General features: G+C 46.5%; 1 protein-coding gene and 1 long non-coding RNA gene across 5 annotated transcripts in view; one reads left to right on the top strand and one right to left on the bottom strand.

Moving 5' to 3' along the window:
- Positions 1–26,628, bottom strand: part of Myo5b (myosin VB) — a 330,335-nt gene that overhangs the window by 144,726 nt on the left and 158,981 nt on the right. For all 4 annotated transcript variants that reach the window (XM_006525714.4, NM_201600.2, XM_006525715.4 and 1 more), the window contains exons 5-7: positions 10,894–11,050; positions 2,268–2,411; positions 721–802 (exon numbers count right to left, since the gene is read on the bottom strand). In XM_006525714.4, the coding sequence (XP_006525777.1) occupies positions 721–802; positions 2,268–2,411; positions 10,894–11,050 (383 nt within the window). The remainder of the gene's footprint in view (positions 1–720; positions 803–2,267; positions 2,412–10,893; positions 11,051–26,628) is intronic.
- Gm33090 lies at positions 2,598–6,383 on the top strand. Its single transcript, XR_386342.3, has 3 exons — positions 2,598–2,727; positions 3,391–3,658; positions 4,220–6,383. It is a non-coding gene; the product is annotated as a predicted gene, 33090 (long non-coding RNA).

Below are 26,628 nucleotides of genomic sequence, written 5' to 3'. Positions count from 1 at the left end.
CACACATTGGCCATGGGAAAATGATGAGCAGTGTATAAATCTCTAGGGTCTCTGAAATGGACCAATTTCTCATGACATAGACAGAAGAAACACATTTTTCTCTTAAAGAAAAATCTCTGTGTGTGTGTGCGTGTTATGTTGTATGCATATACATACGGTGTACACACACACAGACATACATGTACCTGTGCAGGTGTGTGCATCCACAGAGGCCCTGGTCACATGAGGTGACTTCCTTCATTTCTTCTCTCCCCTAGTGTTTGACACAGAGCCTCTTACTCAGCCTGAGCCTCTGTATTCGAGCGAAGCAGACTGGGTGGCCATGGAACTTCAGGAATTCACTTCTCCATTACCCAGTGCTGGAGTCACTGACATGTTCACGCACGGCTTTCTGGGTATTCAAACGTAGGTCCTTATGTTTGTGCGGCAAGCACTTGAATGACAGAACCATTAGCTCTGCGGCACATCTTTTAAAGAGGTGACACCTGCACTGCTCTGCAAATATACACTCTCATCCCTACAGCTCATTCCTTGCAGGCAAGCCTGGAAATTATGGTGAACCCTGCATTACTAACCTGCGGTAAGGTTCTGATGGGACTAAGGTGCAGGGCCAGAGTAAGGACACAACTGAGACTACAACTGAGGGCTCTGGGCAGAGCTGCTGGTTTCCTGCTGCAGCACCTGCCCTTGGAGAAGACCCTGTGTACCTGGGTGACTTACTTAGGGCGAGCTCTTTAAATTCAGGAAGGCTGGCAGCAGCACAGAGCTGGTAAAAGATGTGGTAGTTCCTCTCGTCATCCGCCTGGGGAGGAAAAGGAGATCAGCTTTAGGCCGTGGTTCCCAGGATCATCTCCTTGGTCATTCTGGTCCCAGGTGTCCCATCCAGGTGGCACAAGCCACCTCTCTCAGGTGTTTCCTCTGTGCCCCGGCCACCTGCAATTTCAACTGACATATTTTCCATTTGCAACGACAGGGTCTCTTCTTCTCCCGTGAGGACTTTTACCGCTTAGCTTTTGTGGAGGCAAACATTTCCTTTCCTTTCCACATTAAACACCAGAGCCACACCACGAACGTGGGGTGGGGGTGGGGTCAGTGAACAAACACTCTAATCCTTGCTGCTTGGCTGGCGCACTGCAGACCTTGATTTTCCTGTTGAAAGGTCCCCTTTTCCTCTGGGACTTAAAGTAAGTGGGGCTGAGCTTGCCCACTGTGTTGGGATAGACAGTCAGGAAGGTCCCTGGGGACTTTCAGTGGACACTCACACTAGAATGGTTTTAAATCAGCAGGGAGGGGTGGGGGTTGGGGAGATAGTGTACAAATAGTTATGAGACCTGGGTAGAAACAGCCATGGAAGAGGAAAGTTCAAGTCGTGGTGGAGTGCAGGCAGTTTGTCAGTCTATCCAGCAGAGCTTCCCACCACTCTACCTAGTGAAGGAAGGATGAGGGGCCACCCAAGCAACCTGTGAGGGAAGGGGAGCTGGTCTGAATGGTCATGGAATGTTTGTTACCCATAAACACGAAGTCATCACTAAGGAACTGCTCAGGAGACTCTGCGGGGGTTCCCGAGGACAGCTGAACCCTGGGGGCAGGGAAGCCACTGTGCACAAGGCAAAGGGAGCTGCAGACTTGAATCAGGCAACCATCACCACTGAATCAGGCTACCTCACTCAGTTCCGTGATGAGAAGGCAAAGCTGCTGCAGGAGAATGGTGGTTAAGGTGGCACTGACTGTCACCAGAAGCAGGAAGGGAGGAAGGGGTGAGGCAGAGGCCAGGAAGAGCTGAGCGGGAGGAAGAGGAGGGTCAGCAGAACAACTAAGGACCGTGATGGGGAAGACCTGAGTGGTGTTTATACACACTACTTTCTAGGAAAGAAAACCAAACGTGTGTGTGTGTGTGTGTGTGTGTGTGTGTATGAGTGTATTATTTTAGCATATATACCTATCTATCTAGCCATACACCTATTTTTGACCCACCAAACATGCAGGTTCCCTGAAAACTGAAATCCAGACTGCCTATAACATTCTCAAATGGTAAGACTGTAAGGCCGACTGCTCTTTCTCTAGCCCTGGATTTAGTGTCAGGCAAAGCAATTCTGTGTAAAAGATTTGTGGACACTGGAGGCTTAGTCCACATGAATATTTACTCGGAAAGAGAAGGAAGAGAACAACATCGATTCCAGGCTAAGAGACGGGCTTCTCTGTGAGCACAGGGAGTGGAAGGAGCAGTAATGGAGGCGAAGTACAAACAGCCGAGTCCTGCCACTCACCTGAAAGACCACCCTGGACTTCTCCAGCAAGTAGGTCCTCATGTTGGCCCCAATGATGTGGTACTTTTTATCAAAGCCAATCTCAATGAATTTCCCAAATCGGCTGCTGTTGTCGTTGCGAGTAGTCTTGGCGTTCCCAATGGCCTGGATTGACAGACAGCAGAAGAGTGTAACCGGTGAGGGCAAGGGTTGGGAGGGAGATGGCTCCGTCAGTCAAGTGCTCAGACTCCTCCTACCCACCCCAGGCTGGAGGTCTGTGGGAGCATGGGATCCCTGCTTTCCTGCTGTGCAAACACCTCCGCTATTGGGAGGACAAAGGGCTGTGTGGGAAGTTCTACTTGGTTAACTTAAAATGAAACCGAAACAACACACTGATTTTCAGACCCCCTTACAATTGTTGGCCACACTTAAGAGCCAGTTGTTGAGCAGAAGACTACTCAACAGATAAGTTGACTGCCAGGTAAGGGATATTCTAACCCACCATTTCTCTCCTCCTCTTCCCCTTTTCTGTCTAGAATACACGTGACACCTAACCCAGTCACCCTGGGCCCATGAAAACAAAAGCCCAGAGAGTCAGAGACCCTGGCTCTGATGTTCTGGAGCTACCAAATCAGTGCCCACAGTTCTGAGAGAGAAAACCAACTGCTGTGTCTAATCTACTTCCACCACCACCCCCCCCCCCCGCCCCCATGCAATCAGACAATCAAATGCTGCCCACCTCTACCTCCAACACACTGGTGAATGGCACTTCCTGGAAAGGCCACCAAACGACACAACCACCCACTAAGGTCAGGAAGCCACCCACACTAGGGTCATTTCCTAAACAGCAAGGCCACAGATTCAACAGTACAAATATTTCATTTTGGAAACAAGGTTTTTATGTAGTTCCAACTGGCCTGGAATTTGCTATGCAGGCCAGTCTGGTCTCTAAATTACAGCAATCCTCCTGAGTTCTTGAGTTAAAGTTGTGTGCCATCATATCCAGCCCATAATACTCTTTAAAATCAGTCACTCAATAACTGGTCTCATATGATGGTTCGGCTTCTATAAGTCACACAACTAACACACCAATAATGGATTTTTCTTATTTTAATCTCTTGTTTATTCATATTTCTTTTTTTAGGTAGTGAAAAGACTTGGAAAATCCCACTGCAACTTTTTAGTGGTCTGGAAAATATGAAATGCCCAGAGGTTGAAAGAAAGATTCAAACCCATCCTCTAGTCCAGGCCAACCAAATCCAACCAACGGTCCAAGTTCTTCAATTTGCAAGTCTCAATTCCAGCTGGCCTCTGAGGTGAAGGCTCATCTCAGGTCTGCTTTCCAGACCTGAGAGTGACTTCTGGCACTCTCACACTTCATGAGGACAACTGTCGTTGCCCCTGCCCTGGAGGTGAGCCAAGCCAAGGCAAGCCAATTCCTCAATCTCTGCTGGGGAAGTGGTTCTCCTGAACTGCTCTACCCATGCATACACCCCATGCTTTCAAAGTGATATCCTATGGCCAAACACCTTTGATCCCTCTCTGTCCTAATGCATGGACCTGGCCCACATTATCTTTGTCTCTGTCTTAGATAGCATCAACACTCTCTCTTTCTCTTTCTTTCCCCTCCCCTCTCCCCTTCCCTCTCCCCTCCCCTCTCCCCTCCCCTCTCCCCTCCCCTCTCCCCTCCTCCTCTCTCTCTCTCTCTCTCTCTCTCTCTCTCTCTCTCTCTCCCTGACCTTGCATCCTGCAATTAATATTCCTCTTGACTAACAGAACAATTCGTGAAAAAATGTGAGCCTGATTATATCCTTGGTGTAAAATGCTTCAGTGGCTTCTACTCCCCTTTAGTTTTAGAGTCTCAGCACAGCCACATACCCGGTAGCAGTAGCCCACCAGCCTTGCCTTTCATTATTTAGTACTCGGTCCCCGGCTCTAAAAACCAGAACACTTCTTTTTTGTTTCTCCCACAGCCCTGTTAGCTCTCCATGGTCACACAAGACCCACCTACACTATTCCCTGTGTTGGAACTCTCTTCCCACAGTTCCCCATGCCCACCAGCCCTTCTTGTTTAAATCCAAACCTGAAGGCAGACAACCCTTCTCTGACTGCACAGGCCAGAAGAAATCTCCTGCGATGCATCTTTCTGGGCCCTGCGCACCCTGCCGTTCCTCCAGGAAAGGATGAGAGTATAGTTACATCGGTGGGCTTCTAAGTCGCCAGCTCAGATGACTCTTAAGCTCCACGGGACAATGGCAGGCAGTCACACTTCAGTAAGGCAGCTCCATTTTGAAGATGGAAAAGCTGACTGTACTCTATAATATTGGCCAAAGTTAGCCTTTCCCAGGTCTCCAACATGAGGCCCTGGGCTGCTTATTGTGTCACTTAAAGTGGACAAGGACTCTGAAAGACAGCCATCACTTTCCATCTACTTACAGGGATACAGGCTTGTGAAGGTCAAATAATTTGCCCAAGGTCATATGACTGAGAAACAGTATATTTTAAGTATATCTGGGTCCTCAAGTCTGGATGCAGACTACACGGAATCACAGTCCTGCATGCTGTCTCCCAGGCCCCACCACTCATGTCAAAAAAGAAGAAAAATTCTGCCGATGTGAGGGCAGCTCGCACCGTTCTAAGGACCGAGCCAAATCAGAGGTAAAACTAGAAAGCACTATCAGCCCTCCAAGGAAGCCTTTCCTAGCTCAGTTGGCAGGGTGGAGGGCGGTGGAGGACAGACTGCAGAAGCACCAATCATCATTCTACCCTCCCAAGAAAGGGGGGAAGAAAGGTATCCTTCAGAAACAAACCACACTAAAAACAGCAAAGAATCAGCCCTGGACCTAAGGTCCCACATGGCTGCACCCGATGGGCTCCCTGCTTCCTATGGCCTTCAATGTAAAGAACCCTGCAGCCACATCGCTCCCCCAACATGCTAGAGCAGCCACGCCCTCGGGCAAAGTCTCTCTGTGTGGGTTTCCCACTAGTGAATATACGTGTGGCAACTGAGTATGACCACCACTATCTCAGTATTCCGATGGATTAACAGACCCCAGCATGACCGGTGGCTGCAACACAGCAACAGGGAGATGGTCTGGCCCTCCTGGTAATGTGCTGTAGTAGGCCCAGGGGCCAGCCTATTACGGTGCTGTCAAAACAACGGCAACACACATCGACATTTCACCACTCTTAAAACACACAGACAACTGAATAGGCCAAACACGAGTTAGCAATCAGCAAAAGCCAATTCGTGGTAGATTATGAGACACAATCTACTGTCACCATTGTCAACAAATAATGTCAAATTCCAATTTACAGTTTCAAATTTCACAAAGTTCAAATGTCTTATTTTGTAAAACAGACACCATACCCATCACCACAGGCCAGATGTGGTGGTGGTGGTTTATATCTTTAATCTCAGTGCTTGGGAGACAGAGGCAGGAGGATCTCTATAAGTCCAAGGCCAGCCTGGTTGACACAGCAAGTTCCAGGCCAGTCAGGGCTACAGAATGGTTCCCTAGCACAAATAGACAGACAGACAGACAGACAGACAGACAGGCAACCACAGCATGTTCTTTGCTGTTCATGCATACAGAAATGTGAAATTTGAATAGACTTTCCTATGTAAATTGAATAGTAATATACAGAAATACAATGAGTAATTTTAATATCGGGTTACACAACAGAGAGGCAGACAAGAGTTGTACGGGCACACAAGAGAGGGAGCGTGCAGCCTGCCAGCAGAGTGGCAAAGGCTGAGAAAGAGAAACCTGCAGTGAATCCCAGACAGCAGAATCCTCCCAGTGGAGAAAACACAGTGGAGACAACGGGCAGCAGAGTCTAAAATAGACAACGTTGGAGCGGCTAAATGTAAGGCTGAGTAAGAACACAGATGTAGGGTTCGTAGGAACCAGATTCTTGTCCAAATTGGTTAAACAGCTGCAGCCATTTTCAAAACAACAATGAAGACAAAAATCCTAAAACTCACACCTTTGGTCTTTTATCATCTTTAAAATTGTATTTGTTACTCTGTAGCTCCAATCTTTCTCCTTCCAGTAGGGGAAGATTCTGTGGCTTTTAGGGTCTGTCTGTGTATTAGTTAGGGTTTTACTGCTGTGAACAGACACCATGACCAAGGCAAGTCTTATAAAAACAACATTTAATTGGGGCTGGCTTATAGGTTCAGAGGTTCAGTCCATTATCATCAAGGTGGGAGCATGGCAGTATCCAGGCAGGCATGGTGCAGGCAGAGCTGAGAGTTCTACATCTTCATCCAAAGGCTGCTAGTGGAAGACTGACTTCCAGGCAACTAGGGTAAGGATCTTATGCCCACACCCACAGTGACACACCCATTCCAACCAGGTCACACCTATTCCAACAAGGCCACACCTCCAGATGGTGCCAATCCCTGGTCTAAGGATATATAAACCATCACGGTCTGGTTTCATGATCCCATAGCCTGGACTCGGGTTCTGTTCCTGCCTCCTCCCTGATCTCCTGATTAGCAATGTTCTCCTAATCAGTACAGACTTAGGCATAAATCTCTCCTAGGATGCTCTCAAGATGTTTAAGAAAACCAGGGTCAGAGAGCACTGTCAACGAATCACACCGATCTCCCCCAGCCAATCCAGCCCAGCCCCCAGTCTGCATAATTCAACAGCTGCCACTCAGTGCAGCCTACTGCTACTTGTGCATGCTCAGACTACGCCCAGTTCTATCTCCCCGGGAAGTGTCTGCAGTGGAAGCAAGGAGACATGCCACAGTAACTGATTGCTTGGGGGTGAGCCAGGCAGGGACTCTTCCCAGAGTCTGGGCAGAATAGCCAGGCATCAGCTGCTCCTAACTGAGACACTTGGAGGAGCCACAAGATGACTTCCTGACATAAGGAAGGCTAAACCTGGAACACTTGAAAACTTGTGCCCAACTTTGGTAGAGCAAAAGTTGTTCATTTTCTGTCAGTAACAGCGGATTTCCCAGCCAGGGTTCCTCCTAACCCTGCTGCCTCCTCTCTACAACCAAATCCAAGCTTTCCCCCAAAGATAGCGCCAATGGCTCACAATTGGAGGGAGAAATCCTGAGCAGCAAGTTGCCCAAGGCAGAGAGTTAATGTCTGGGGCTCAAACATCAATATTTATGTACACAACCATAATGAGGGTAGTTCATGTCTACACTCCTCCTCATCCAGACCGGAGCAGTTAAGCATACCTTGGTCTTCTGGGGGAATGCATGTTGTTCCTATGTTTCTAGCATGCTCCAGCATCCTGCTCACAGAACTCGGCAGCCTACTTAGTCCATAACAAACAGTGCACACTTTCAATTATTAGTAACCACAATAACTTAGAAGTATTCCCAGGGCAGGGACTTAAATGGATAACTTCTGTATCAATGTCCACAGGAAGAGTATCCACAATAGGCAAAAGGCAGAAACAACCACATGCCCATCAAGAGAGAAGTGGCTGAACAAATCCCGGTGAATGTATGCAATGAGAGACACAGCCATAAAAAGAACAAAGTATCGGTAAATGCTAAAATATGAGTGGATCTTGAAAACATCATGTCAAATAAAGTTAACCTGATACACATGGACCAGTATTATAGGATGCCCTTCACATGAAGTCCCCAGAGGAGTGAGTCAAAAACAAGAGGTTGAAATCAGTTTGCCAAGGGCCTGAGGAAGTAATTGTTCAATGGGAACAGTGTTTCGACTGGGGTAATGGGAAAGTTCTGGCAACAGATGGAAGTGGTAGATAAACAATGAGTGTATTTCATGCCTCTGAATCATATACCTAAAGTGAAAATGTTTCGCCATACATATTTTTCACAATAAACATTTTTGAAAATGCCCCTTTTGTTTTATATAGTAACATGGCGTCTTGCTTGTGCTGAACTCCAAGAGTGACTAACATTTACTTTGATCAGTCACCAAGCATCAAAGAGAGAATTCTCTGCTTTGCCAAGAGTAACTGCTTTGTCTTTAGAAGGAGGTCCACGTCTCTGAAATCTGCCTAAGAGATAAGCTGAGCACTGAAAGTTGCTCGACGGAGAAAGCCAGTCTGGTTCAGAGAAAATAGTGTGAGTTGCAAAGTGCTGGCCTAGTTGCTCTAACGCAGGCACACATATGGTACCAAAGCCACGCTCCATGGATTTCTTCTGCACTGGGGCCACAGGCAGGGCCTGACTTCAGAAGTCTTAGAACTACATAACTTAAACTAGATACCAACTGAGTGTTGGACAATAGAATTTGCTGTGGAAGGCCTCTTACTAATGCATGCTGGGGTTAGTAAGTTCACTCAAACTTAACGACATGGTTATGCTCCAATCCCCATGAAAACGCTGGGGACAATGCATCAGGATGTGGAGTGTCAGCTACTTCAGGATGTGGAATGCCAGCTGGCTATGGAACCACAGGGATTCTGTCATTGTCCACACTATCAGAGGTCCCTCCTCGTCTTTCTAACAGGTGGATGGTTCTGCAATGGTGTATCTGGGTCAGAAACATCACTATCACATCGGGGCTCATGAGAAATGCAGAGTACTGGTCCTTTTTCTAGACCTTCTGAATCAGAAACTCCAGATGGGCAGTCCAGTGTAGACCTTCTGAATCAGAAACTCAAGATATGCAGTCCAGTGTCTGAAGTTTTATTGAGCCTCCCTCCCAGACAGTAATCAGTTTGTCTCTGTCTCTCCCCCTCCCTCCTCTCCCCCTCCCCCTCTTTCCCCCTCCCTGTCTCTCCCTCTCCCCCTCCTTCTCCCCCTCCCCTCCTCCCTTCCCCCTCTCCTGGCTGGCCTCAAACTCTGAACTCTGTGAAGCCAAGCTCTGTCACCCTCCTACCTCTGTCACCCAAGTGCTGAGACAAAGGCGTGTACCACTGAGCCCAACCAGTTCCAAAGCACCGTCCTTGTAGCTTTTATTCTCTTGGTAAAAGCACCTTCAACTCTATCGACCATGCTCTAATTTATATAAGAATAATGAAGCTAGCTTCTGAATTCTTAGAGGACAAGCAGTCTCTTGTCACTCAGCAGGAAGGACAGTTTTAAAGGTAGAAATTTAGCTTAAATAACCAAAAGCCTGACCTGAGACTCTGAATTTACCCTTGCACTTGGCGAGAGCAGAGGGATAGAGGGACACAAAGGAGACCACAGAAGGACCAGGAGATTTCCGTGACAGTGCAAAGATCCACAGCTGCCATGACTCGTCTGGGTTGCTGGGGCTAGAACTCGAAGCAAACCCAGATCTTATCTCAACTGGGCCGTTTCTGTTTCCTTCCCAGCCGAGCTCCATTCAGCTTTATCAAAGATCCTTTTCATAATGGGCAGATAAACATTAACTTTCCAACACTCTTCTTGTAGATTATTAAAATCAGACAGCAGCTGCAAAGCCCAATACGGTTTTGGTTCGACGTTCTGAACAGGTAAAGTTCACGTGAGGGTTCCTAGGAAGCAGGTCCCTTAAACTTTTACAAACAAGCCTTGATGTTCAGGAAAATAACATGGCAGAATTACTGATCTGAAGACTCACAAACTAGAAGAAGCTGCTCTTTTGAAAAAGGCAGCTTCAATAATATCACCAACCCCCCCCTGACAGGGGCTGGAGAGATGGCTCCATGGTTAAGAGCACTGACTGCTCTTCCAGAGGACCGGAGTTCAATTCCAGCAACCACATGGTGGTTTATAACCATTTGTAATGGGATCCTCTTCTGGTGTGTCTGAAGACAGTGACAATGTACTCACATACATAAAACAAATAAATCTTAAACAAAAAGAACAACAACAACAACAAAAAAAAAAAAAACAAAGAAAACCCTGACAACCAGACACACTGAGTCTAATAGGGCTCCAGAGTTAAGGGAGTTAAGTCCACATTTAGTCCTACTCTATCAGAATAAACCCTTTAGAGAGGAGAGATAGAGACAGTGATAGAGAGAGGAATAGGGATAGATAGATGATAGGTAGGTAGGTAGATGATAGACAGACAGACAGACAGATTTGACTCTAAGCCATTATTTGCTACAGCAAGATCTAATTTTTAGAATAATTTTGGCCTGAACACACGTTCTCTGAGGCTACTCAACCCAGGTTCCCGTCATAATGTCCTAGCCAATGACAGGACCCAGAAAGGGTAAAGAAATAGACAGGGCATGCCTTGGCTACTTCATGCCATTTCAGGTAACAGTTTCTAAAGATCTTCAGCAGAAGTGATGCTGTCCTGAGTGTACTGGCTCTCCTTTATCATCTTCTCCACAAAGACAGACCAAAAAGGATCCTGTTTCAACTCATCAGCCTCAGCCTGCATGAGAGCCGCCTCTTCTTGCAGAGAGATTTTCGAAGTATCTACTGGTTCTAGGGCAATGCTAATTTTCTGACCCATGATGGCAGCAAGAAGGGGAGGCTGCAAAGGTACAGCAGGTGGAAGGGCCCATCACTACAGCACGCACAGGGTCCAAGGACACAGAGAGCATGAAGACGGTCGACCTAACACAGGGCCCTGCAGGACGATTATCTTTAACCCTGGGTTTCAGAGGTACCTCCACCCTCTCCCTCCTGATAGAGGAAGAATGCCAGGGCTGCCTAAGTGAGCTGCTTCAGCGATTCTCTTCATAGCCCATGCCACATTCAACCCCCCAGCGACTCCCTGGGAAGGCTTTACCTCCATGATGGGGCTGGATGCTAGGACCTTCTCTTCAATGTTGGTATCACTGGCTGAGCCACCAACGGTGGCAAAATAGCGCATGGCGTACTTGGCCGACACCGTCTTGCCTGCTCCAGACTCTCCGCTGACTATGATGGATTGGTTCTTTTCATCTCTGGAAGGGAAAGAGCTCTGGTCAGTCACTGGCCATGGCAAGGTGCTGCTGCCTGCCAGGGACTCTGATGTGGGGTAACCTGGTGAGAAGCATCTCTTGGGGAATAAATGTGGATAACTGTAAAGTCTGCCCTCATTCATAGGTCTACATAAGCTCTGAAAATGGGAGGAAGAAGGCATATCTGAGCAGGGGTTTCTAACAGCACAGGCCCTCCACCACTGAGTGGAAAAATGGTGTACCCAGCAGCTTACCCTACAAACTGGGACATGATGCCCATTGTCCTAAGAACATCTATCCTTTTGTCTTCGTTCCTACAACAGGCCTACTATGTGCCACTGAATTCCCTATAAGTTTTCTGATAAGAACAAGGGTCTTCTCTTGTATTGAGTCTAGCTAGCAGGCTAGTTGTGTAGATTTGAGCATTTTGTTTATACAGATGCATCAAGGGCATGATGCCACCCTCACCACAACAAAGGGGACAAGAGACTAAACAAACTCAAGTCAGGAAAAGAGGATACCTCACAAAGGATGGAAAACTACAGTTATTCTTTTAAAAGAGAATGCAGGAAGATATATAAGAAATGAAAGGTGCACATCTTTATGTCCCCAAGGAACTGGGGTATTCAAAGCAGAGAGGAATGACAAACATTTGGGACACAGTTGAGGATAAGAAATTGCTTAAGAAGTGGTGAACTTGACCATCATTCCTTACGTTCACAAAACCACAAGGGAGGCAGACATTTTACTTCCAGTTGTCAGCCCTGATGACCATGCCTGGTACCATGTATGCACTCAAAGTCAAGTGGTGGACTGTAACAAGCAGCGTAGGGCTCGGTGGATGCAATGGAGGCATGCTTAAAACTCAGGATGCCTAGCGCTGGGTCCCCATGATTCTAGCCCTGGGTCCCATGATTTCCTAGGCAGACTGGATAAAAGAATAACTGAGGGGCCTCCATGATAATCTACCCTACCTTGCTAGTTACTATCAGCAGGAGTGAAAACAAAAATAAAAACAAACAAACAAACAAACAAAAAAAAACCCACCAGCTGTCTCCAGGTCAGGGACAATGCAGAGAAACTGGACAGGGGATGGTGAGGTAAAGGAACCTGTCCTACTTGAGAGAGACAGAGGGACCAGACCGAGAGAAAAGGCCAGCTGGGGGTGTGAGCACTATGAAGGATGGGGAGCAGGAAGTGGGCTAACCTGGATCCACTCAGTCCCCATGAGCACAGAACCCTGAGGTCGCAGCTCACAATCACGGGCATTCAGAAAGGGACCCTTGGGGCTCTGAATGGAGAGCGGATATGGTTGAGCATGTGGATCGTTTAATTGGCCACCCAGCCAACTATATGAAAACCTATGTAGATTCCTTCCTCGTACTTGGGCAATGGAATTCCCCGCAGCGTCCTGAGATCCCTCTTTGTTCCCTTCTCATCAGTGTCCGTTTCTTCTCTCCTCGCTCCCGTAACACTAAGAGGTAGCCTCCAAACAGGTCCACGAATGTGGCTCCCATTTTTTCCATTTTTAAAATTAATTAATTCTTATTTACTTATTGTGGATGTTTGTCTGGTTTTCTCTATGTTTACCATGTGTGTGCCTGGTGCCACAAGAGGATCCCCTGGAACTGGAGTTACAGATGTTTGTGAGTCACCCCAGGGGTGCTGGGAACCAAATCCAGCTCTTCTGCAAGAGCAGCAAGTGCTCTCAGATGCTGAGCCATCTCTCCATCCTCCATGTCCATCCATTTGTTGTTTGTTTGTTTTGTTTTGTTTTGTTTTGTTTTGTTTTGTTTTGTTTTACATTATATACCCTGGACCGCAGAGACAATGTTAGGTGTCACCTCTACTCTCCGTACGTTTTATCATCAGGCCCTTAGAGAGCTGATAAACACAAGCATTCAAGATGGTGAGGAGCCCAGCCTGGCTTTACACCTTGGCATTTCTGTATGACTTGGGCCACCTCTCTTCTCTGGGGTTACCCTGAGAGCTTCCTGTGTGCAACAAGAGCCAGACTGGGCAGCCCCAGACTCTGGAGCTTTGCCCTGCTTTTATTCCTCAATAAGAGGGTGAATGCAGAATGTGCCATGCCCTGGTCCTCAGCAGAGAGCCACTCAGAACGAAGAGGTGAAGAGGTGCATACTGTTCCATTTAACAAGGATCTGGGGGTGTAACATAGAATGACTAGCTCGGTCGGAGAGGGGACACATCAGTGCTCCAGGCGTCCAGCCGCAGCATAGCACACACAGGAAATTGAACAGCAAAGGGATCCGGGTAAAACATCTTCCTTGACAAAGACAAATAAGGCACAAAGCAGGGATCCTTATCACATCCCGCTCTCAGTGTCAAGGTGCCACCTACTTTGTACAACACCGAGGCACAACCGAGCATGCACTGTTCAGACAAGAGAATGATGCACAGAGGCAAGATGCTTTAGGAGACAAGCGGCCTTGTCCAAAGATAAGTGGCCAAGAAGGAAAAACAAAGGACTAGCTTATGTGACAAGTGTCAAGAATTTAAAAAAAAAAAAAGGAAGTAAAATCATCAAACCCCAGCAGTGTAGCAGGGGGAGGAGGCACAGACACAGCCCAGGGTTCACCACATCACAGCTAGCTGTCCTCTACTTTAAAACTCTCTGCACTGTTCTGGCAACAAGGCTCAGTCAACAGAGTGCTCATTGCGCAAGTGTGAGGGCCCGAGTTTGGATCCCCGGCGTGAACATAAAAGGCCGAGTGTGTGCACCTGCGATCCCAGCACCGAGGAAGCAAGGACAGGAAAGAGTGGCTCTGAGGCTGGCTGGCCTCAATCCTAACCAGTGGGTGAGCATCAAAGTTAGGGAGAGATCTTGTCTCAAAGAAGGAGTTGGAGAACAACTGAGGAAGGAGTGTACACACACACAAATACACACACACATAAATACATATACACATACACACATATGCACACATACATACAGACATACACTCTCACCCACACATACACATATGCACACATACATACAGACATACACTCTCACCCACACATACACATATGCACACATACATACAGACATACACTCTCACCCACACATACACATATGCACACATACATACAGACATACACTCTCACCCACACATACACATATGCACACATACATACAGACATACACTCTCACCCACACATACACATATGCACACATACATACAGACATACACACATATACTCTCACCCACACATACACACACACATACACACACTGTACACATACCATATACACACATACACACACTGTACACATACCACACACACATACACACACACCATACACACACTGTATACGTACCATACACACACATATATATATACACACCATACATACACACACACATAAATACATATACACACACACATACAGACATACACACATACACTCTCACCCACACATACACACACACACACACTGTACACATACCACACACACACATACACTGTACACTTACCATATACACACATACACACACACCATACACACACTGTATACGTACCATACACACACAAACATACACATACAGACATACACACACAAACATACACATACATACACACCTACCCACACCCACCCATATACACACACCCATACACACACTGTACACACACCATACACACACATCACACACACACCTACCCACACTCACCCATATACACACACCCGTACACACACTGTACACACACTGTATACACACACACACACACACACACACACACACATCATACAAACACCATTTCTGGATATGAGTCCCTTTAGTGGCAACTACTGGAAGTAATTGACTAATCCGGTGACTATAAGGACAGGTTCTCCACATAGGTTCAAGTGAGATAAACCCACTTCTTAGACCACCAACTTCCTTTGAATAGGCCTGCGAGGCATGCACACTACTGTGTATCCACCCACAGGATGATGGGGCAACACCGCCTTCCACTTAGTTCTTCCTGTGTTAGCTGTCCTCCTGACTCAGAGCCGGAATCCAGGACACAGACATTAAAACAGATTGAGTTTGAACTCAATTGTATTACCGATGGACTGACTTTGCACACGGTTGCTAACTTAGCCAATCACTTCAGCTCTGTCTCTGAGTGCTGAGATGCTTGAGCCTTAAGCTGTTCTGAGTGGCTGCCTTCATTTGGTACTCAAGTCTCTAATTTATCCTTACACTCTTGCCAGATTAACTTTCTAAATCGATGCTCTAATTACATTTTCCCTTTTTCAAAAACTTAAATAGCTATCAGCTCCTCATCAGATCAACTCCAGGGTCCTCAGCTGAGCATAAGGACCCTGCTACAGTGTAACAGTGAGGCCATTAACGAGTTTGGTGCATTAATCATCCTGAGTGAGGTAACCCAAGCACACAAGAACCCACATGGTATGCACTCACTGATGAGTGGATATTAGCCCAAAAGCTCAGAATACCCAAGATACAATTCACAGACCACATGATGCTCAAGAAGATGGAAGACAAAAGTATGGGTGCTTTGGTCCCTTTTAGACAGGGGAACAAAATACTCTTAGGAGCAAACACGGAGACAAAGTGTGAAACAGAGACTGAAGAAAAGGCCACCCAGAGACTGTCCCACCTGGGGATCCATCCCATATACAGTCACCCAACGCAGACACTATTGTGGATGCCAAGAAGTGCATGCTGACAGGAGCCTGATATAGCCATCTCCTGAGTGGGTCTGCCAGAGCCTGACATATACAGAGATGGATGCTCGCAGCTAACCATTGAACTGATCACTGGGTCCCCAATGGAGGAAGGAGTTAGAGGAAGGACTGAAGGAGCTGAAGGGTTTTGCAACCCTATAGGAAGAACAACAATATCAACCAACCAGAACTCCCAGGGTCTAAACCACCAACCAAGGTGTACACATGGAGAGACCCATGGCTTCAGCCGTATATGTAGCAGAGGATGGCCTTGCCGGACATCAATGGGAGAAGAAGCCCTTGGTCCTATGAAGGCTCAATACCTCAGTGTAGAGGAATGCAAGGGCAGGGAGGCAGGAGTGGGTGAGTGGGTGGGTGGGGGCACATCTTCATAGATGCAGGAGGACGGGGGATGGGATAGGGGATTTCTGGGGAGGAAACTGGGAAAGGAGATAACATTTGAAATGTAAATAAATAAAATATTCAATTACAAAAAACAAGAAAAGTGTTTAGTGTGTTGAGCCCCAGTTCTGACAGGCTCTGTAAGCTGCTCCATCATTTTATAGAGGAAACTCTCTTCACTGCATATCTGCTACACGATTATATGATGGTTTTGTGAATCAGCCACATTGACCACTTAGTCTACATGCAGTGTATACCTCCCCCCAGGGCTGCATTTGGGGGACTCCGTCTGTCTGGCGTGTCTTCAATGCAGGCGTCATCCTGACTCCCTACCCTAGGCTTCTCAGAAGACATTATTTCTCATCTCTTCGAGTCGAGAGCCATTTGTTTTGTTCCACTTCTAATATGTTGCCACATTTCATGTGACACTGGCTGCAGTCCTTGCTGCATGGCATTTATTTGTGTCTTTCTCTGGCATCCTGTCTTTTCATCTCTAGGTAGAAAGCTGCAATGTGCGTTCCCATGTAAGCCTCTCCATTTTTGACATTCAGTAATTCTACAACTAATATATTAATAGGAGCTGTGACTAAGAAAAAGACTAGTTCCCTATTTTAGGTCATTTGGGGATGGGTGTGAGGATACATGCATAAATATAGATTTCAACATAATATCCTCCAAAAATACAAGCAATGTTGGCTCCAGCTACTCAGCCCACTTATAGAGATGACTTAGATGTACTTGAGTCAATCTGCTTTTCAATAAATCCCTTTCTCCTACCCCAGTAAAATTTCCGTTAGAGAAGGCAAGGCCAAGGAATCTCGTGTCCAGATGTTAGCCAAGGTCCAAGCTGTCTCTAGGATGACATTTACTACTGCAGACAGGAAATGCACTGAAAGGCCTCTGCCTCACATAAGAGCAGAGGATTCTGGGATATCCAGCTCAGCTATTCTACAGTTTCTGGCAAAATGCCCAACACCAGCATATATACCTACCTCTAATGTCAGATACTGGCATATACACCTTCCTCTAATGCCAGACACCAGCATATATACCTTCTAATGTCTGACACTGCCATATACCCCTGCCTCTAATGCCCAACACTGTCATGTACACTTGCCTCTGATGCCCAACACTGTCATATACACCTGCCTCTTATGCCAGACACTGGCATACTCACCTACCTCTAATGCCAGACACCAACACATATTACTGCTTCTAATGTCTGACACTCGCATATACACCTGCCTCTACACCTGCCTCTAATGCCTGATGCTCTCATGTGCACCTGCCTCTAATGCCTGGCACCAGCATATACACTTGCCTCTAATGCTCAGAAATGTCATATATATCTGCCTCTAGTCACAACTCACCCCAAGCTGCACCCTTCTTGGACACATGAGGGGTCCAAGACTTGTTTTTAAGACTCATTTTTCCTCCATGTTTCCCACTGCAGCACTTTAAGCTAAGTGCCCTCCCTTGCCCACCATCCAGGTGGGTGCATATGATGATGCATGGGGTCGTTTAGATATGTGCATCCAAAGGTCAGCCAAGGAACAGGTGGAGTTTGTTATCAATCCCTTCCTGAAGGGTTGTTCTGTTTGGACTTCCTACAGTAATTTGCTACCCATGGTCTCCCGGTCACCAACATGCATACAGGAGCCAAAGAGAGATCCTGTTCAAGTCATCTCTGAGCTGAGCTCTCTCTGGGGATCTGATCTGAGACCTGGGGTCTGCTCTGGAGGTCTGACTCACAAGCAAGCAGCCTGGCTGTGACTTGAGACAGGTATTCCACCCACACTTATGTGGCACCTCTGGCATCTCCCATCCTCCCAATGCTCTGCCAGCCACTTCAGTTAGCATGTGTGGTGCTGATCTAAGAGTTCCGGGCACTAGCCTCAAATACTTAGGGCCCCGGATATCAAGACCCATGGAGACCAGATAGAAATAGAGAGCCAAGGCTTTCTTTATGCAGGCCACCTAGCCTCTACTCAACCCCTCACCCTAGAATACAGAAACCTCCATGTCGGTGAACCATCCCTCCCTTCAGAACCTAACCCAGCACATCCTTTACCTCCAGGACAACCTCTCTCTTCTCTGTAAACTTCAGAGAAGTTTACATTATCTGCAGGCAATGGTCAACAACTATCTAGCCTATTACTCTTGTCCTTTGCCATATGCATGTTATGTGACTTTCTAAAACCAACGAGGCTCTACCTACCCCTTGCTGCTAAGTCTTCCAGTAGCATCATTTGGCTTCTAAAGGAGAGCCACAACCCACTGGGATCAAATCCTAGGCCACCCAGCACCTCTGCTCGGCCTCACTGCCTGCCACTCTTCTCCCTCCTGACTACATCCACACCACAGCAGGGCTCTGTCCTTCATTCCCTCCTGTGCATGGCAGCCAGATGCTTTCCTAGATCAAACCAATTACCCACTTTTCATCTCAGAGCTTTTAATGCCTGGTGCTCAATCACCTCATGCCTCATAACGCCTCATGTACAACTGCTTTTTAATTTAATTACTAGCCTATTAACATCATGCTCGGGTGTTTGCAAAGCCCTCAGTCATGCGTCTCACACTTAGTAGCCATAAAATCAACAGGTCTCAGGCTTTGTCTCGTAAGAGAAACCAGAAGCTGAGCAGGTCCAAGAATGTGCTCACAGTGCCTGAGCAAGAGAGAAGGAATACAAGTTTCTGTCTCTGTCCAGCCCTCCTTGGTCTATGGCACATCTTCCTTATGACCATCACTTTCCAGGATAATAAAGCAGTGTTAGCAAATCTAGCCCCAATACTAGGTGGCATGTCAGGCATCCTCGGCACTGACTGGCTCACTGTCAACTCCTCTGGCCAAACACTGCATCATTATGGCACTTACTCCACAATTTACTAAGGTATTAACCATTGACCTAATGCCCTAAAGCCTAAGTCTCACGATAAAGAGCGTCAGATAAAAGGTCTTAGATGGACAGTCCAGCACCTGGGACTATGCTATGAGCACAGCCTGCAGCCTTGTAGTCATATATAGTGGCAAGTGCTGAGGTCAAAGCCAGAGCCCCTTAAACTTGTGCAGTTTCTTTCCTGTAAAACCAATCTGGTGATACTGCACCCCCCCTCCCATGGGCCACTTGTGGCAGGGATGGGGCTAACCGTGTGGAGTCTCAGACAGGCACAAATCTAAATCTCTGAACTGGAATCTCAGTGAGAAGATGAAGTGAGGACATCATATCTTAGACTCCTCGTACCCAGCCTACTTGTAAATCAGGAGTGAGAGGACATCTCATTTTGTCAAAGCACAGAGAGGACTCATCAGCTCTGATCTGGGGTACAGCCATTCTATTGTTCTCTCTACAGTAACACATCATCTACAAACATGAGTGTCAGGAAATATTCTATTTATCCCAGGGATAATCAATCTACTCTTCCTTGCTGTCTACTCTTTAATTACATTGTCAACACCCCATTGATACACAGAGCATCTACTATGGCAGCAGTGGGAAACCACCATGCTAGAGAACAGGGATAAACTGTTCAATAAAGCCGTCTGCATCAGTACCATGGACAGGGGTGCTCGCCAGGAGACTATGGGAAAAGCAACAGTGAAACTTGGAAAGGATGACGATTTCAAAATGGTAACATTGTATCCTGTCTGTTTCAATGAATTCAAACTAAAGGAAACAACCGGAGAAAGCTTATAACTTGTGCTTAGCAGTCAGAGTCTCAAGTGTTTGCTTGATAAGATGAAAATGAACTTCTGCATAAAGGATAATTCATTCCCTTATTTGTTTTAGGTGGGTCCTAGGAGCCAGGAGCTCTGTTTATAAACCACATAGGTGTAGTGCGATACATACATGAAGATAATACAACTCCTCTGCACCACATCTGAGAGAAAGAATCCCTGAAAGCTCCATCCATTCCACCTCCCCAACACATAAGCAAAGACAGACTGAGGACCAGCTCCTCCCCCCACCCCGCCCCCGCACGCCCCTACCCCGCTCCAGCTGTGAGTGGGAAATGCCACCTCCTTGGTTCATAGAGCAAGCTCCTCAATGATGAGCCCCACAGCCTCCTGCTGATCCTTTATTCTGTGGCTCTAGACCTAGGGCAGCCATTGAGATCTAGGGTGTGTTCCTTATCATTTGCTGACTTCTCAAGCACAGTCTGAGACTAAAATCCTTTGGGGTGATCACAAGAAACAGGGGAACACTTGCTGTGATGTTGGGCTTTTCAGGCTTGTTGTGGTTGTGTCACTAGCTGGTGGTGATGGTGACACATATATGTAATAAGTGTCATAAGCTATTTCGTTTGGTCCTGGAACTGCTTCACAGGGAAAGATATGCTAGAGCAACACGACCTCTCCATAGCCAGCTATCTAGGTTTTTGTTTGTTTGTTTGTTTGTTTGTTTGGTTTTTCGAGACAGGGTTTCTCTGTGTAGCCCTGGCTGTCCTGGAACTCACTCTGTAGACCAGGCTGGCCTCGAACTCAGAAATCCACCTGCCTCTGCCTCCCAAGTGCTGGGAGTAAAGACGTGCACCACCACTGCCCAGCCTCAGCTATCCAGTTGGAATCTAGACCCAGGGAACTTAAGAAATCCACCTAAAACACAAGCTCTTCTTTGCTACAACTGGCTTCCTTTGACCTGGCAATAAAATACAAGAGTTTTCATTTTCTACAGACTACTTCATCCCTCCATCTTCTAAATTTAGCCCCCACCCGGGAGATAAATTGCAACATCACCCTCCCTTCTCCAGGTGACCCCTCAGGTAAACTCATCTTTCCCCCTGAATCTGTGACCTACAAGTTACCATTTTCAGATACCACCTGCCATGGTTAGCTTTACTTATCAATGTGACACAACCTAGTATTACATGAGCGTCTCAGTGATGGCTGTCTATATTGGGTTGCCTTGTGGACATGTCAGTGAGGGACTGTCTTAAGTTAATTGATATAGGAAGACCCAGCCCACTGTGGGTAGCACCACTCCCCAGATAGAGCATCCTGGACTATTTAAGAGTGAAGTCAAGCCGGAGAAGTACAAGAAAGTAAATGAACATGATTGCATTTATTATCTCCACGCTTGGATGTGCTGTGACTACCTGCCTCAAGTTCTTGCCTGGACTTCCCCAACAATGATGGGCTACAATATGGAATTGTAAGCAGAAATAATTCCTCTTCCCCCTAAGTGTATCAGGATATTTAATCACAGCAACAGATATGAAACTAACCCACTGCCCACCCCTGAGCTGTCCCGATACTCACACCTGTATTATACTTGACTCCTGGGCAATTGGATATGGAGATGCCCAAAGGTTCTATGCCCAGAGAGGAATTCTTCAGTTCCCCAGCCTTCTGCTCTTCTCCTTGACTTCCCAAGGCAGAAAGAACAGGGGATTCTTGGAACCTCTCTTTATCTTTCTTCTTGCATGAATTCAGGATGGCTATACTGCTTTGGTATTTTTAGAACACATCCTCTCAGCTTGACTCTCCATCCTCTCTCCTTTATGCCCCACCATGGCATGAGTCATCTTTGTCAATGTCGTTCATGCTCTTAGTCCAACCCCACTCACTGCTTCTGGGGAAACACTTCCAAAGACTCATCTGTATGTGTCCAGGCCCTCATCGGTGCACCCATGTTTAAGACATCGTTAGTACTCTGATGCTTCATAACCTATACCCAGAGATTAGTCTTGGCAGATGTGATGGGTGGGTACAAATGGTGGTGGAACACAGACAATGGTCACGGAGTAACATAATGTCCAGAGCAGACAGACCATGGCCTCTGGCAACTACAAAGAAAATAATTTGCTTACTAGTAGGCAAATCTAAGTTGTATCCTTGGGATTAAAGTGTCCAAGATCCTTATGAATGCAGCCTGACACACAATTGTAAACTTAAGATATTTTGAGACTGCTTTTTGCAACAACAGCAGGAACAACAAGCCTCAATAACTTGGTTTAAGTATGAGCTTTGTAATTGACAATGCCATACCTTACAGTCCAAAGGCTAGACACACTTCTGAGATTCTCCAACCTGGGTGTACATGGCCAATACACTGGTACTTACGGTCTTTACATCAGACCAGCAGAACCACAGTCTGTAGGCTGGGACCTGGGGATGGATTTTTAAATTCCACAAGAGACTCCATTATTCTGCCCCGGGGTTAGTAAGTACTTAGTGTTAAATTAGTCACTTTGTGAATAGGCTCAGGCAAGTGAAACAATTCAGACACAGTGTAACTTCTTTATTGTCTATGGTAGCCTATATACAATGTAACTAACACTGCTTAAAACCTGGCTTGAGGCACTAAACAGTCTTTAACTGGAAAGCGCAGTAACTGCTCTTCCCAGCTGCAGGCAACAGGTACCATTGCTTTCCTTTCTAAGCTGTTATCACTCACCTAGAAATCAAGCAGCTTCGTCATTAATTGGTTTTATATTGTTGAATTTCAGAGTTTGAATGTAACCGGGTATGGTGGCACAACTTGTAACCCTAGCATGAAGCTAACTATGCTGGGTTGTTTTAGGGTGTCTACTCCACAGGCTACAGGACTAGCAGAAAAGAACCAGTGTTTATGCCCCCCCCCATGCCTTTCATGCAGCCGCTGCAAGGCTCACATTTAACTTAAGGTTCTCTTCTCTCCCTGTCTCCAGTCACCCCCAAAGTCCCCAGACTCATGGACCAGAAAGTCTCCTCAACCACTGAAATCATCGAGACCCTGAAGGCTTGTGGGGTGGGGCAGGGAGACAGATGCTTAGGATATGGTGGTGTCAGGAGCTAAAAAGTCTTGTTCAGGACACATGATGATTAAATGGTACAGAGCACAAAGACACATTTGTGACCCACCTACTGCATGTCTGCTGCACTGTTGGCACTCAAATATTTCACAATGAGTAGATTTTAGGGGTGAAAAAAGAACCCTCAAATATTGCTTGGCTATGAAAAAGCACTGCTAATTACACCCATTCATGTCAGCTATTTGATATCTATGACTAAATTATGCAGCGCAATGATTATGAGCAATGATTATGAATAGTATTAAGCCTGATATTGAATGCTGCTGTAGGCTTCATTCAACTGCAAAGATAAATGTTCCCTCATCTGTGTTGCCTATAGAATTTTAAAAATGCAATAGATTTCCCTCTCCAGGAACAGACGCACACACCTGCCTTGGGACTTTCACCTATGACACAGCTTTCCAGCCAAAACCCTTTTGAGTGCTCTAGAGGCAGATAAAATAAAAAGGTCTCAAGCAAGCGAATTCCTGGGTGTTGTTCAAACACGAGATCATTATGGCTGAACCAAACAGGACTGCTGGTACTTGTATTCAGTTCACACTCCCACAGTTCCTTCTTACATCCTCCTGTGAAAATCTTCCCTTTTCACAGTGAGGAAAGGAGACACTCCGGAGCAGAGAAACAACAAGACTCATGCTGAACAAGTGCTTGAACCTCGGTTTCTCATTGGCTTATCAGATCTAAGTGTGTTTCGATTATGGCTTTGGGAATTAAGGTACCAAGAGATCCTTACGTGATGGCGTAAGAGATGGTATGTGATGGCAGATGGATAACTCCATTCTTCTTGGAGAAACAGTAAGCTAGTGAGGATGATAGAACCCCTGCAAGGCCTGCCAGAAGAAGTCTGGAGTTCACAGTCTTCATAGTAAGAGCACTACTCTCTCTTCCTCCAGCAGCGGCTTGGGGTAGACTGAAGTGTCTCGGGGTTCTCAGAGAACACAGAACTCGGGGCTGAAGGACAATGGATGTACGCTTCTCTTACCTTAAGTAGCAAGACCCCAAGGGAGGAACCATGTCTGCACTGACCACGAATTATATAGCAGCTAACTTTTAAGTCTAGAAATTTCTCTTCTCTACCTTCAGCCTCAGCTTCAACATGGCCCATGCCCCTCTCACTTTGGTTACCATTAGCACATCAGCATTAGCCCAGGAGCAACCAGCGAGAGTGACTGTGGCACAAGGAAGGATTTGGTCTGACCTCACCAAAGGATGGCTCAATTTTGGTGGCTCGGTCTGCCTGTAGTGTGGATCTGGGTCAGGATTCCACTGTGTTCTGTGCTGTGGAGCCTCAGCAGGGACCTGCAGATCCCATGGCTCAGACTAACATACAAGGTTGTCTATAGCAAGATGCTCAGACAGTGGGAATCCAGGGAATTCCGTGTGGGCTGTGAAGGCTTGGGAAGTCCAGGGTAGAATGAGGAGACAACAAAGAGCCAGAGAGAGACTAGACATGGACCTGACCAGGCAAGCTTCATTCATCATCCAAGAATGAGTAGCACAAACCCTTATGGTTGAACCAAACAGGACTACTGGTACTTGCATTCAGGCCACACTCCCAACACTTCCTTCTTACATCTTCCTGTGAAAATTCTCCCTTTGCTATCTCTGTCCCCTGCTCTTTCCTTGAGGCTAAACACAAAAGATCATCTTTGAACATCATGCTGAAAATTCTCCTAAAAGTGGACATCTCTCTCTCCAGGGGTCTCCTCTTACAACTGCCTCTTTTCTCATTTCTAAGTGAAAAAACAATTGAGAGCCACACAGACTTGTAGAACCCAAGCCAGACATCTTAAGTCCAGCATTCTTTCCTCCCATCATGCCAAGGTCCTTCAACTACATCATGCATCCAACCTCTGGAGTGGCATCTCTGTGAAATGCCTGCTTCTCACTGAGGTATTCAAGCAGATGTAATCGGCCTGAAGGCTCAGTTGGTAATTCATGTAACGGCAGAGCTCAAAGCAGGCACAGAAGGCACATACACCAGTGCTATTCATCAATAGAGCTCACGTAGTCACTGTTCTCTTTGGTACAATGTCCCTAGACTGTGGATCCCAGGTCACAAATGAATTAGATCCATAAAGTCTCTAAAGGCATCCGAATCTGCAAAAGGCTCACTGTAATGAGCTGGAAGAAACCCAGTAATAGAAGGCAAATCAATCAACCATTCATTAGACTAGCAGGAAAACTTGCCCAATCTCAGACACCTATCTAACAAAACTAAAATTAAGGTTCTCCTTTCTCACCCACACAGGATCTGGATAATATCTGGTGGGTCCCATCTGGAACATGCTGTCGAGAAGAGCCACCTCCATCTCTCCACTCTTCACAGCACCCCTCTCCACCCAGAGCTAAGTTTTAAGGTGACAAAGACAAGAGAATACCACACTTAGGTCAAGGGCTGAACTTCGTGCTAAAGGCCTCTGGCAAAATCAGACAACATTAATCAAAGTAAAACAAAATCTATCACTACTCTGCTGGATGGGAGTGTAATCAAGATCTTGCCTGTAGCCAACAGTGTTTCTCTGATGATTTACCTTCCTGGTCTATTTTTTTTAACTTTTATTCTTTGTTTTTTTTGAGACAGGGTTTCTCTGTGTAGCCCTGGAACTCACTCTGTAGACCAGGCTTGCCTTGAACTCCCAAGTTCTGGGTTTAAAGGCGTGCACCACCACTGCCTGGCCTCACATTCCTTTTTATATTGTACATATGAGTACCTGGATGTGTGAGTGCATGCATACATGCATGCGCGTGTGCACGCGCACATACACACACACACACACACACGCACACAGACACGAACCCAGGCACAAACACATACAAACATTAGGAAGAAAATAGAGTTGGGTAACACAAAACTCCAGATTCACCATATTATCTATTCTATTCCATTTAAAGCCTCAACTTATCCTCAGCTAATGTTCCTTGACTCTCTTTACAGAGCAAAGCTTTAGTGATTTTTTTTCAAGATCCTATTGCTACTGCCCCATCCACTGCCAAACCCAGAAGAGTATGTGGCAAGGATACTTCCCACAGCCTCAAAATTGCCCTTGCATAAGGCAGATAGTTTTTCTGGACCAGGCAACTAAATGTTAGTCAGTTTATTTCTTCAACTGTTTTGTTGGAAAGAGCGGTACAGCCAGAGCACAGTCTGAAGAGGGCCAGCAGCTCCAGCGCACAGATGAGAGATGAGCCTGCAGAAGACAGTGATTGGTAGGTCACCTCTGCTGAGGAATGCAGCAGAACTACAGGGAAAACGGACAAGACCATAAGTGGGGGGGGGGTCCACAAAAACACACCCAGTCACCATCAATGACATTAATGGCCTTTCTTCAGAGTGTTTAGATGGACATTTCCAATTTGGGTAAATTTGCTCACTTATTTGAGCCTTGTCTTCCTCAATTGTAAAGCCAAGTCCTAAGGATTTCCCAATTCCTTGATTAGGGGTAGCATGGCAGAGGATGGGATGGGATGGGCCAGGGCTTGCAGACATTTGTCTCTCAGTGGCGTAGCAGAATCCCAGATTCTTCAGTCTCCTCAGAGCATCTTGGGAGCCACGGCTGTGTGTTGCCTTTGTCCTTCATCTAACTCCACCTGAGCCAAAGGCCTCTGTAACTGTTCTCTGAGAGCCTAAGAGGAGCTCTCCCCAGCACAACGGCCTAGAGAACAGCAGTAGAGGAAAGAGAACTGATTGTCCTCACACCACCACTTA

This window comes from Mus musculus, chromosome 18 (genome assembly GCF_000001635.26).
Source record: "Mus musculus strain C57BL/6J chromosome 18, GRCm38.p6 C57BL/6J".
NCBI lineage: Eukaryota > Metazoa > Chordata > Mammalia > Rodentia > Muridae > Mus > Mus musculus.
This window is presented reverse-complemented; position numbering and strand designations above follow the sequence as displayed.